General features: G+C 34.4%; 1 protein-coding gene across 6 annotated transcripts in view; it reads left to right on the top strand.

Annotated features, from left to right (window-relative positions):
- Positions 1-14,068, top strand: part of CCSER1 (coiled-coil serine rich protein 1) — a 1,438,304-nt gene that overhangs the window by 1,131,540 nt on the left and 292,696 nt on the right. The window contains exon 12 of one of the 6 annotated variants that reach the window (XM_050790439.1): positions 9,864-13,279. The exons of the other annotated variants lie outside the window; for them this stretch is intronic. Within the exon in view, the coding sequence (XP_050646396.1) occupies positions 9,864-9,941 (78 nt within the window). The 3' untranslated portion in view covers positions 9,942-13,279. Of the gene's footprint in view, positions 1-9,863; positions 13,280-14,068 lie in introns of those variants that run through there. 6 annotated transcript variants of the gene reach the window in all.

Here is a 14,068-nt window from a genome sequence, read left to right as displayed (position 1 = left end):
GTTCTTGATTTGATTCTCTTCTTGGTTGCTATTGGTGTATAGAAGAGCCACTGGTTTGTGTACATTAATTTTGTATCCAGAAACTTTGCTGAATTCTTTGATCAGTTCTAGGAGCTTTCTGGAGGGGTCTTTATAGTTTTCTAGGTAAACAATCATATAATTAGCAGACAGCGACAATTTGACTTACTCTTTACCAATTTGAATGTCCTCTATTTCTTTTTCTTGTCTGATTGCTCTGACTAGGACTTCCAGTACTAGAGGAGTGGTGAGAGTGGACTTTTTTGTCTTGCCAGCTCTCAAACAGAATGCTTTCAACTTTTCGCTATACAGTATCATGTTGGCTGTAGGTTTGTCATAGATGGCTTTTATTACATTGAGGTATGTCCTTGTATGCCGATTTTGCTGAGAGTTTTAATCATAAAGGGATGCTGGATTTTGTTGAATGTCTTGTCTGCATCTATTAAGATGATCATGTGACTTTTGCTTTTGATTCTTTTTCTGTGGTGTGTCACCAAAGCACGGTACTTTTAAAAGCAATAATTAGGTTTCTTATGGTAATATCTGATTTTATTTGTCACCCCAACACAAGTATCACTTGGAAAAAAATAGGTTAACTCTCCTTTATTTTTAACTGATATACATATTTTACAAATAAGAAAGTCTAAAATAAAATAAAGTTTATAAAATCTGGGTTCAATAAATGAGCACTTTGGTAATACACTATCTTACATTTGGCATTTTATTAAAAAACAAATTTGGATATTATTTTGTCTTTATGCTGACATGTGATTACATTTTTAATTTTTTATTTTGATATATACTATTTTTATGTATGTATGGAGTAAAAGTGATATTTTATTACATGTATAGAATGTGTAATGATCAAGCCAGAGCATTTAGGGTATCCTTGCCTTAAGTATTTATCCTTTCCATGTGTCAGGACATCTCAAGTCCTTTCAGCTGTTTTAAAATGTACAAAACACTGTTGTTAATTATAGTAACCTTACTCTGCTATTGAACATTAGAGCTTATTTCTTCTTTCTAACTGTATGTGTGTACCCATTAACCATCCTCTCTTCATCACACCACCCAACCACCCATTTTTTCCAGGCCCTATTATTTATCATTCTACTCTCTACCTCCGTGAGATTAATGTTTTTAGCTCCCACTTGAGTGAGAATATGCACTCTTTGTTTTTCTGTGTCTGGCTTATTTCACCTGAAATAATGATCTCCAGTTCATCCATGTTGCTGCAAAAATAACATGAATTATTCTTTTTTATAGCCAAATAATATTCTCTTGTGTATATATACCACATCTTCTTTATTCATTCAGCCATTAATGGATACTTAGGTTTATTCCATATTTGCTATTGTGAATAATGCTGCAATAAACATATAGGTGTAAGTATCTTTTTGAAATACTGATTTATTTTCCTCTGTATAAGTGCCTAGTAGGGGATTACTGCATCATGTGGTAGTTCTATTTATCGTTTTTCAAGAAATGTTCATACTGTTTTCCATAGTGCATGTATTAATTTACATTTCCACCTACAATGTATAAGAGTTCCCTTTTCTTTGCATCCTTGCCAGCATCTATTTTTTCTCTTTTTGTCTTTTTAATAATTGCTGTTCTAACTGGGTTAAAATGATATTTCAATGTGGTTTTGATTTGCACTTCCCTGATGATTCGTGATGTTGAGCATTTTTTCAACTACCTGTTGGTCATTTTTATGTCTTCTTCTGACTAATATATGTTAAGGTAATTTATCCACCTTTTAATGGTGATTTTTTTAGTTTTTTTTGTTTGTTTGTTTGTTTTTACTGTTAAATTGTTTAGGTTCCTTGTAGATTCTTCATATTAGTTTCTTGTTTGATGAATAGTTTGCAAATATTTTCTTTCATTCTATAGGTTGTCTCTTCAGTCTGTTGAATGGTTCTTTTGCTGTGCAGAAGCTTTTAAGTTTAATAGAATCTCATTTGCCTACTTGTGTTTTTGAGGTCTTAGCCATAAAATCTTTGCCCAGAGCAATGTCCTGAATTGTTTCTTCTATGTTTTCTTTTAGTACTTTTATAGTTTCAGCTTTTACATTTAAGTCTTTAAACCATCTTGAGTTAATTTTTGTAGATGGTGAGAGATAGGGGTTCAGTTTCATTCTGTTGCATATAGATGTCCAATTTACTCAGCACCATTTATTGAAGGGACTTCTTTACCCCAATTTATTTTTTGATGTTTTTGTCAAAATTAGCTAACTATAAATACATGGATTTTTCTGGGGTTCTCTATTCTGTTCCATCGGTCTATGTGTCTTGTTTTTGTACCAACACCATTCTATTGTTATTACTCTAGGCTTGTAGTAAATTTTGAATTCAGTTAGTATGTTGCCTCTGGTTTCGTTCTTCGGTTCAGAATTGCCTTGTCTATTCCAGCTCTTTTTTTTGTTCCATACACATTTTAGGATTTTTTTTTTCTATTTCTGTGAAAAATAACATTGGTATTTAAATAAGGATTGCACTGAATTTGTAGATTTCTTTGGGTAGTATGCTTACATTAATGATGTTAATTCTGCTGGGATGTCTTTACTTTTTTTTTTTTTTTTTGTCCTCAACTTCTTTCACCAGAATTTTGGAGTTTTCCTTGAGTAGGTCTTTCATCTCCTTGAATAAATTTATTTCTAGGTATTTTTTTGTAGCTATTGAAAAATGAGATTACATTTGCATTTCTTTTTCAACTAGTTTATGATTAGTATATAACACTACTGATTTTTGTATGTTGGTTTTTGTATCCTTCAACTTTACTGAATTTATCATATCTAAGAGTTTTGGTGGAGTCTTTAGGTCTTTCTGTAATATAAATAAGATCATGTAATCTCCAAACAGGGATAATTTTACTTCCACTTTTTATTTCTTTCTCTTACCTGATTGTTCTGGCTATGTCTGCCAGTAGTGTGTTGACTAGGAGTGATAATAGTGGGTATCCTTGTTTTGTTCCAGTTCTTAGAGGAAAGATTTTCCAGTTTTTCCCATTCTGTCCAAGGTTAGCTATAGGTTTATCATATATGGCATTTATTATCTTAAGGTATGTTCCTTTTATACCTATAAGGCAGTTTTTTTGAGAGTTTTTATCATAAAAGAATGTTGAATTTTTTTCAAATGCTTTTTTACAACTATTGAGATGATCATATGGTTTCTATTCTTCATACTGTTGATGTGATACATGACATTTATTGATTTGCATAGGTTGAACCAGTCTTGCACCTCTGGGCTAGCTAGTGGTTTATCTATTTACTTATCTTTTTAAAAAAACAACTTTTGGTTTCATTGATTCTTTTTATATAATTTTTGAGTCTCAATTTTTTTTGTTCTGCTATGATTTTTATTCATTTTTTTCTACTAATTTTGGGTTTGTTTTTTTCTTGCTTTTCTAATTTCTTGAGGTGCATCATTACATGGTTTCTTAGAAATCTTTCTTTCTTTCTTTCTTTTTTGATCTAGGGTTTTGTTGTTATAAACTTGCATTTTAACATTGCTTTTGTTGTATTCCATAGGTTTTGATATGTTGTGTTTCGATTTTCATCTTTTCAATAAATTATTTTATTTCTTTCTTAATTGCTTCCTTGACCCAATGGTTATTCAGGAACATCTTGTTTAATTTCCATGTATTTGTACAATTCCAAAGTTCCTATTGTTATTGATTTCTAGTTTTATTCTATGGTGGCCTGAGAGGATACTTGATATATTTCCATTTTTTAAAATTTGTTGAGGCTTGTTTTGTGTCCTAACATATCCTGGAAAATGTTCCATATGCTAAGGAGAAAAATGTTTATTCTGCTGTTCTCAGATGAAATAATCTGTAAATGTCTGCTAGGTCCATTTGGTCAAAAATGCAGTTTAAATCCAATGTTTCTTTGTTGATTTTCTGTGTAGATGATTGGTCTAATGCTGACAGTAGGGTGTTAAAGTCCCTAACTATTACTATTATTGCATTGGAATCTCTTCTTCTCTTTACATCTGGTAATATTTTTGTTTTATATATCTGGTGCTCCTCTATCATGTGCATATATGTTTAGAACTGTAATACCCTCTCACTGAATTGATCCTTTAATCATTATATAATGAGCCTTTTTGTCTTGACTAAAAAGTCTGTTTTACCTGAAGTAAGTATAACTGCTCCTGCTCATTTTGGTTTCTGTTTGCATGGAATATCTTTTTCCATCTCTTTATTTTCTGTCTATATGTGTCTTTATAGATGCAGTGAGTTTCTTACTGGCATTGTATAGTTGGATCCTGTTTGTGTTTTGTTTTGTTTTGTTTTGTTTTTTGCCTTCAGCCAGTCTATATCTTTTCAGTGGAAAGTTTAATCCATTTATCTTCAAGGTTAATATTGATACGTGAGGTTTTTTTTCTTGTTATTTTATTAATTAGTTTCTCATTTCTCTATCCTTCTTTCTTTCTTCTTCTTATCGTTTATCATTCGTGTTGGGTGGTTTTCTGTGGTAGTAACATTTGAGTCCTTTCCTTTTCTCATTTGTGTGGGAACTGTACCACTGAGTTTTATATTTGTGTGTGTTTGCCTGATGGTAGATATTATATTTTCATTCCCACATGTAGAACTCCCTTAAGCATTTCTGTATGACCAATCTAGTGGTTATAAATTCCCTCAGCTTTTGCTGACCTGGGAAAGACTATTTCTTCTTCACTTATGAAGAACAAATTTACTATATAGCATGTCCTTGGCTGCCAGGTTTATAATTTTTTTCTTTCAGCACTGAATATATCACCCCATTCTCTCCTGGCCTGTGAGGTTTCTGTTAAGAAATCTGCTGTTATTCTGATGGGATTGCCTTAGAAATGAGTTGATGTTTTTCTGTTGCTATTTTGAAAAATCCTTTTGTCTTTGACTTTTGACAGTTTGACTATAATATCTTGGGAAGACCTTTTTGAATTGTTTCTCTTTGGAAATCTCTGAGCTTCCTGTATCTGGATGTCTCAATTTCTTGCTAGAGTTGAAAAGTTTTCAGCTATTATTTCATTGAGTTTGTTTTGTATTCCTTTTATTTTTCTCTCCGCCTTTGAGCGACCCCCAAAATTAGAATATTTGGTGGCCTTATGGTATCCTATATGTCTCATAGACTTTGTCCATTTTTTTAAATATCTTTTTCCTTTATCTTTGTCTGACTGAGTTATTTCAAAAGACCTGTCTTCAAGTTCTGAAACTTTTTCTTCTGCTTGATCTAGTCCTTTGTCGAAGCTTTGAGCATTTTGTATTTCATTCAAGGGATTCATCAGTTTAACAATTTCTGTTTGGTTCTTTTTTGTGATATCTATCTCTTTGGTAAATTGCTCATTCATATCCTCAATTGCTTTTCTGATTTCTTTGTACTGTTTTTCTGAATTATCTTGTTTCTAAGTGAACTTCTTAAATATCACTACTTTGAATTATTTTTCTGGAATTTCACATATTTATTAGTTGGAATTATTGCTGAAGAATGATTGTGTTTTTTGGGGGATGTCATATTTCCTTGGTTTTTCATGTTTTTTGTGTCCTTATATTGATATTTGCACACCTGGTGTACTAGTCAGTCACTTCTTTCTATTTTTTGAATTTGTTTTAATAAGAAATGACTTTTTTTCCTGAGGATGTATTTGTGGTGTTCATTGGATAAGGTGCTTTGACTTCAATTCTAGGCATGTGCCATAGTGTAGTCTCTATATGATTTATTGGTTGTAAACAGTGTCAGTAGTGTCTATGATTTCCACACCGACTGAGGGTGTGTTTGTTTGTGGAGACTGCAGTAAAGTTTTACTGGAGATGAAGACATAAAACAGGCCAGTCGTTTGGCCGCAGTACAGGAGTGGCAGACCAAGCATGCCTGTCCTCGAGCCCCAGAGCAGTAATGCTGGCACCGGTGTTAGTGGGTTTGGGCGGAGTGATTCTTGGGCCTCCAGTCAGCTTGCTTGAGTTCTGGTAGTGGCAACAATGGGCCAGGTAGGTGGGAAGGTTCTTGGGCCTCTGGAGACCACGCAAGTTGGTATTCCATGGGTGATAGCAGTAGCAGTGGTGAAACAATCCTCTGACCCCCAAGAAGTCCACTCTGCTGTTAGTGGAGATTGCAGTGGACTGGATAGGTTAGTTCCAGTACTCTCAAGTGGCACATATAGGTGGGTGCCAGCTGTGATGGTAGTTATCAGGTTGTGTTTTCCCATCCTCAGGCCTCTGGAAGAAGTGCACAGGTGCTGAGAGAGGTGGATATGATAGGGTGATCCCCAGAACCCTGGTGGAATGCTTGGGTCAGGACAGCAGTGATTGCACTGTGGCTCTGCTGCTGTGGAGGGTAGTGTTGTTTTCCTTGCAGCAGACATAAACAAGTGGTTTAGGAGTGAGTGCATTGGCCACAGGTGGTGTCTATAAGTGGGGTATAATATTTCCTGAGGGCATTTTTAAATGCACAGAGACCCTGCTACTGAAGGAGACTGGGTTACTGCCAATGGCTCACACTTGGGCTCTGGCAGCAGCCAGCAGCAATACCTGGCTGTGGGAAGGGAATGTCAATGGTGCTCCAGAGATGTGGAGATGCAGGGACTGTTGCTTCCCAGGGAAGGATGCAGTTGGGGGGTGGTTAGGCTCTCAAAATGGTGTGGTGCTATACCTGCTTAAGACTCAGGGCATGTGTGGACCCAGTGTGAGCTCCCTCTATGAAGCAATGTCATTGGGTGGTCTCCAAAAAGCTCTGTATGTTAGTCTCAGGGCTTGTGTGAGTTGAGGGGCTCTTCTGTGGCTATAATTGCAGAAATCTGCCATGGAAATGTAGACCGCTGGTGGTCACTAACTTACCCTTCCCCTGCTTTGGGGAGTCTCTCCAGGCTCCCAGCTTTTCCCGTTTGAGCTGGCTGACTCACATTCCTTTCCTTCCATGTCTTAGGCATTTCCTGCCATTTTTCATTGCATTTCAGCATTTTCTTTCTCAGGAGATCTATTCAAAATGTGATTATCTGTTCACTATTTTGGTTCTTATTTGTGGAAGGATCAAGTATCACATGCCTCTAGTCAGCTGTCTTGAAGCCCCTCCCTGATGGAATTTTTCATTGTAAAATATTTCATTGAGCATAAACATATAACTAAATTAAATGACTCTGACAGTGTAATGAAAAATTACAAATACAAGGCAGCCACATGTACAAAGTGCAATCAGAAAGAAACTTAATTGATGCAGAAGTAGGTAACTGTAGGGGAGAACTATAATCTGGGGAGACAACTCAGAGGATGTCAACCATATTGCATCAGATTTTTCATTAGAATGAAAGAAGTATCATATAGTAAATGCCTTGGAACCAGTTAGATAAAAATGTAAAGCCAAAATTCTTCTTCAGCAGAATTTTGTTTAGCTATTCTGGACTTACCTAATTGTGACTTTCCCATGATTTATCTCAACAACTTGAAGTTTTTGATATTAGGAGACTAGCTTCTCCAGTCAGTGTATTATAAATATACTACTTTCTCATAATTTACATTTTGCTTTGGAAGTAAGTTTGTTCCTTGTTTGTTATAGGAATGCATTCTAGTATTCCTCTTTCCCTAGTTAAATCTCTCATGAACATGAGTCCTAACATATTACAGGCCTCAGAAATATTTTTCAAATAAACAGAAAACATGTGTTTTTAGTTTGTATTTTGAGATTTAATAATAGAGCTTTTAAAAAAATATTAGCTTTTATTATTTTTAGCTTTTTATTACTTAGACTTAATGTAACCTATGAGAAAGTTAAAAAAAAATCTTGATTTTTTTTTCACAAATAATGATGAGTCTTTGCCTTAAATAATAATAACTTTTTTAAAAAATCAGCCTTGTAGAGTAAATATTGTGCTGTAGATTCAAATAAACCTATGTGTGCATATCCCAGTTTAGAATCTTCCAGATTTAGGCAGATCTCCTTTCTGATCTCGATCTTTCTTGACTTCTAAATCATGAATTATACAGGTGTGACTTTATTCCATCTCAAATGCTATGCTGAAACAGTGCTTAGATAACCTGCAATGATTTCTGCCCTTAGACTCAAAGTAGTAAACATTAGTCTATTCAAGATTCTGTCTTATGTCATTCAATGCTTGTTAGGGGTGAATGACTGATGGGGTTGGTGCTAACAACCTATACTTGGGTTTGTACAGCAATTTTATAGATTATTGTGCTTTCTTCTATGTGGAGGTTGTAATCCTTTCATCAAATTTACTCACAAGTTCGTCTTCATAGCAAAATTTATTTAAACCTACCCCAGGCAAATTCCAATAGACCATATCCTCTCCTTAAATAGATCAGAGACAGAAACATATTCTTAGACAAAGGAAATTTAAGCAGGGGATTTGCATGTCTTATTTTTCATCCTTTAATGAAATCGTGCAAATATTTTATAAGATAAGCTCTCCCTAGCACTTTGGGAGGCCAAGACGGGCGGATCACGAGGTCAGGAGATCGAGACCATCCTGGCTAACACAATGAAACCCCGTCTCTACTAAAAATACAAAAAAATTAGCCGGGCGAGGTGGCGGGCGCCTGTAGTCCCAGCTACTCGGGAGGCTGAGGCAGGAGAATGGCATAAACCCGGGAGGCGGAGCTTGCAGTGAGCCGAGATAGCGCCACTGCACTCCAGCCTGGGCGACAGAGCGAGACTCCGTCTCAAAAAAAAAAAAAAAAAAAAAAAGATAAGCTCTCTCTTTAGTATGTCTTTATAGGTCCAAGGCCTTAATATTAGGATTTGCTATTCTTTATTAGAAGTAAAATTCATTAAAATTGGGCAACAGGGATCATTTTGTGGATCCCCCACTTTAACTGCTTAGCTGTCCTTAAAAACTTCATAGTTCCTTAACTGATTCTGAACCAAATCTAAAATTACTTAATCCTGAAAGTAATTTTTCTGTCAGCAAAAATGGAAATAATAATAAAAGAAAATAAAAACTGATAACTACCTCAGGGACTGTTGTGAGAACTAAAAGAGATCATGCTTTTCATGTGCTAAGCATAAGAGCTTTACAGAGTAAATGTTCAATAAATATTATTTAATCTTCTAAAAACATCCTTGTCATTTCTAAGTTATTATATTTATAATGAATTATTGATTCACAGAGATTTTTATTTACTTAATGTTTTAAAACATGTTCTTGAGTATATTATAATGTAATTCCGTGACAGAGGTCATTGCTAGGAATAAAATATATAATTTATATTGCAATATGTGTTTGTACAGTGCTCTTTTAACCGGAGGGATATAGAAACTATTTAGATGTGTTCATTCTAACTTTTGTGCCCTTCATACACAATTAATATTTTCATGTAACAACTTTTTTCCTTTATTAAATAATGCTGCTTTTTCTGTGCTTTTGTTGATGCATAAATTAGGGCCATTTTATTGAAGTCTTTATCTTTCATTTTTATAGTATTTGAGGTAGAAAAATAAAAGAGCAACTACTAATGCACTGCTTAGTTTAAAAGACTTTGAGAAAATGTTTGCATCAGCTAAGGAATTGGTGCAAGGGAACCTACTTTTTAAGGAGGCCACTTCATAAATATCATGCGTGTTCTACTTTTCACAAAACTTCCTGTCAAATTTAAATGTTCCCATCTTTTGCTGTAATTTTTATTTTACTTTCTTGTTTTGGTGTGTTACATATATATATTTTACTTAATTTCCTACAAACATTAATATATATTTGTCTGCCAAAATTAGGAACTCATAGGACTTATTTGATAAAAGCAGCCTCTTAAGCCACCCTTATTTATTGTGGTTTCTATTCATTTCTCCACCATTTTCTACTGTTACTAATGCTGACATCATTTGCTCCAAAAAAAAAAAAAATGTGTTTTATTTACAGGGCACAGCTTATGGAAGTGCTCCTGTACCTTCTCGCAGGCAATTATGTGAGTCTCTTAAATTCAGCTCTGTGTTGTAAACATGACTGTGTTCCTGTGCTGTAGCATGGCATGCTGATTGAGACCAAATGCCCAAAGGTCAATATGCAATCCCCAGTGTTGTATATTACCTATAATGTGTTTGTAGTAAATGGTTCCCTTTGCCTCTTCCTTATCTGTTTGTCATTATCCAGCCCATTTAAGAAAACTGCATTGCAATGTGGCCAACTGCATTGAGACTAATGGCTCAAAGTCTGGGGCAAAGAAAGAAGTGACTCTTGTTTAAGTTTACTTTCGTTTAGCAACAATGTTAGCACTCTCTCTCTCATCCCAATCAGTAAGGTTTCTTAAGTTCTAACTCATTTTACTTATTGGTTCAAAGACTTCTTATATCACACACAGTTGTATTTTTGCCACAGCGAATGAGACCTTTCCTAGAAAGGGAAATCTATTAAAAGCAATACTTCTAGTGAATTTAAAACAAACCTGACATTGTAACAACCTTAGTTGTTTTTTTTATTTTTTACCCCCAAAGTCATTACATTTAGAAAATTGAAATTAATCTATAAATTTTTAGATAAGAAAGCCCAGATTTTACAACCTTGCTCAGCTGTGTTATAAATATATGCACCTCGGCAGAGTCAGATACCTGCATTTCAGTTCAGGAGATTTCTGTGACAGCTTGTCTGCTTTAACATGTACTTTTTGTCCATGAGAAATGTATATGTAAATTGAATATCTAGACTCTCCAAAGTGCCATCAGACTTTGAGAAAGAGCTATCTTCATTGCCCATTCCATCCATGTCTTTCCTCTTTTCCCACACCAGCATCCGTCAGATAATCATGGTTGTTTACCTCCATTATAGACTGCTACAGCAAGACACCCATGTGATTCTAATTGTCATGCCTAGCAATAAATGCCAAGTAGATTCATCTTAATATGATGTTAAAGGTGATTCAAAGGTACAGTCCTGTTTGCATAATGCTTTTCTTCACTATTGGCAGAAAAAAACATATGAGTTGATGACCTTCACTGAGAAAGATCCATGAATCACTTCAACAAAACATGCAGCACTTTGCACCATGATAAAGCTGCCCAAACAACAAACAAAAATATATATATACTTTACTATCTCCTTTCTAATGAAAGAATTTTGAAAGTTTGGATTCTTATGAATATAGTTGCAGCAGACAGAATTGCTTATGTGAATAGAAGATGGGGTTTAGATATATTAAAAATCCACTTAAAGTTAAACAATCTCCCAAACGTCTCCAATTGTCCTTTGCTATTATTTCTTTTCATAGGTCTCTCTATCATCTGCATTTCTAATGTACACTAAAGATATGGCTTCTTAAATATAGGCATCACTGCAATATTAATTGATGAACATTGAGAACTATAGCAACAAAATTTAATGATTTTTTTTTAATGTGTCTCTTTTTAAAGAAAAAAAATCCTTGTGCTATATGTTACATTTCATTGAATGCAGAAGAATGCTGTTATGGAGATAGAGAAGATATTTTTACTAGAAATTTGGGGAACTGAGAATTTATTATATGTGCTATGAAACCATAAGTGGAAATATAAAGGATATGGAGTTATTATCCTTAATTTGAATTAAATTTACCTTTTGCTTTCACAAAATCAAAGTGTATTTATATATAAATAAAAATATTGGATATTTGAGATTTTAGATCACTGGTTCCAGTTAAATTAGTTAAGCCTACTAAAAATAGAAAAGCAAAAAGATGTATGATTTCTATAAGTCTGAGGGTCTTAAGTTGCAATATTTACCAATATGTACCATGATAAAATGGATATTACCCTCTTAAATGTGTGGACTTGGCAAAAATAAGCATGTAAGATTCATGAATTTGGAATGTTTATTATCAAATTTTCTTTTAGTCAAATGCAAATTTTAGGATCTCTGCATTACATATTAGAAGAATCTCCTTGAGTATTTTATAATTGTGGTGCTTATCAAAGTTGTTATGTAAAAGGAATGAATGCTTTTTTTCTATGCACAAATGTTAGAATATTAATAGTAAACATTTTTGTTTCTACCTTACTTCCTGTGAATACCTATCTAGACATTTTATAGTTGGTTCTTGATCCTAGTTTTTTTTGTTTTGTTTTTTAACATTTCTACCTACATCACAAGGTGTGATGAACACTTTCTTGAAGTTACAATTAAAGTTTTAGTTTTTGGGTTTTTTTAAATTCGGTTTTAAGGACTTTGTTTTATGGTTGGCATTTTAGCGATTTGAAAAATATATTCAGTCAATAAATTTTCCTTAATAATAATTTGAAATGGAATTTAGCAACAGAGAGGGATCACTTAGATGATTATATGATTAGAAAAGCTGTGAGTCTACAATGAGAGGATTCACTCTCCATCTTGGAAAGCACTGTATAGCTCTTAATTAAGCACTGTATAACTGTTAATTAACAGGCCCACACAAATATGCATTTATTTGTTGCTAATAATTTATCAATGTTAAATTAGAAATAATATAGTCTTGGTGAGTATTTTTCACTTTCAGAGAAAATGCTTGATGAAGGTTAACTTACTTGGATAATGTGGAGTCTTGGGAAGTTATTTGAAAGCTAAAAGTACATTTTTATTTAAATACCAAAATGATACATCATTTATTCAGATAGAGTTCTCTTCTCAGTTTTCTACGGGTTTATGTTTTAAAATTGTAATCAATATTGTTATATGAAACTCTATCATGTGTTGCTATAACCTTATCTACATTGGATATGAATGGAGATCTTTAACATTCAGATAAAATTTTGCAAAGATGTGACCCATAGATTACTGTCTCAACATTCAAAATACAAGAACTGATTTCAATTTGGTTATTGTTTTCCATTTTGTGACCATAATTACTACTTTAAGAGTCCCAAATTACAGAAGCATGTAACTCTAAAATTTAATAAACCATAAATATGTGTTCTCTTGAAAAAAGTAGTAAGCGTCAAGTTTCATAATGCATTCAACAATCCAAAGCCAATTTGGTTAAAAAAATTAAATGTAGGTGACTTGCTTTCATATTTTATAACATGGCTTCTTTATTTCTCAGTATATGAATGAAAAGAGCACCAAATGTTTGTAAGTTGTCTATTCAAGAGTAGTTTAATTTAGCTGAATCATTCATCAAATACTTCAATGTTAACCTAACTGAACTGAATACACATGAAAATAATATTGCCTTGCTATTGAAAATCAGATAGCAGTTATTTTATAGCACAAATGAGACTGAAATTATATATTTAAAGAGGGGTACCTTAAAAATATACCTACCCTAATTTTCAGTCAATTTTTTTTTTCCTTTTATTTCCTGCTAAAGAGCAATTTTTTTTTTTTTTTTTTTTTTTTTTTTTTTTTTTGAGACGGAGTCTCGCTTTGTCGCCCAGGCTGAAGTGCAGTGGTGCGATCTTGGCTCACTGCAATCTCCGCTTCCTGGGTTCAGGCCATTCTCCTGCCTCAGCCTCCCGAGTAGCTGGGACTGCAGGCACCCACCACCACGCAAGGCTAATTTTTTTGTATTTTTAGTAGAGACGGAGTTTCACCATGTTAGCCAGGATGGTCTCAATCCCCTGATCCTGTGATCTGCCCGCCTCCGCCTCCGGAAGTGCTGGGATTACAGGCGTGAGCCACTCCCTGCCTAAAGAGCAATTTTTAAATTCAAAATTCATGAACACAAAAATGCAAGAAAGGCCGGGCGCGGTGGCTCAAGCCTGTAATCCCAGCACTTTGGGAGGCCGAGACGGGCGGATCACGAGGTCGGGAGATCGAGACCATCCTGGTTAACACGGTGAAACCCCGTCTCTACTAAAAAATACAAAAAAACTAGCCGGAAGAGGTGGCGGGCGCCTGTAGTCCCAGCTACTCGGGAGGCTGAGCCAGGAGAATGGCGTGAACCCGGGAGGCGGAGCTTGCAGTGAGCTGAGATCCGGCCACTGCACTCCAGCCTGGGTGACAGCGCGAGACTCCGTCTCAAAAAAAAAAAAAAAAAAAAAAAATGCAAGAAAAAAGTCAGGAAAACAATGTATTTACTGAAAATACTAGTAACCTCAAAGTCAGAAAAAATGGTTCTAATAAATGTCTGTAAGAACACGTTTCTAATTTTTTCACTGTGTCTTCTGATTTAATCCCTTTTC

Source organism: Macaca thibetana, chromosome 5 (genome assembly GCF_024542745.1).
Source record: "Macaca thibetana thibetana isolate TM-01 chromosome 5, ASM2454274v1, whole genome shotgun sequence".
In the NCBI taxonomy this organism is placed as follows: domain Eukaryota; kingdom Metazoa; phylum Chordata; class Mammalia; order Primates; family Cercopithecidae; genus Macaca; species Macaca thibetana.
The sequence above is the reverse complement of the archived record's forward strand: the minus strand, read 5'-3'. Positions and strand labels throughout refer to the sequence as shown.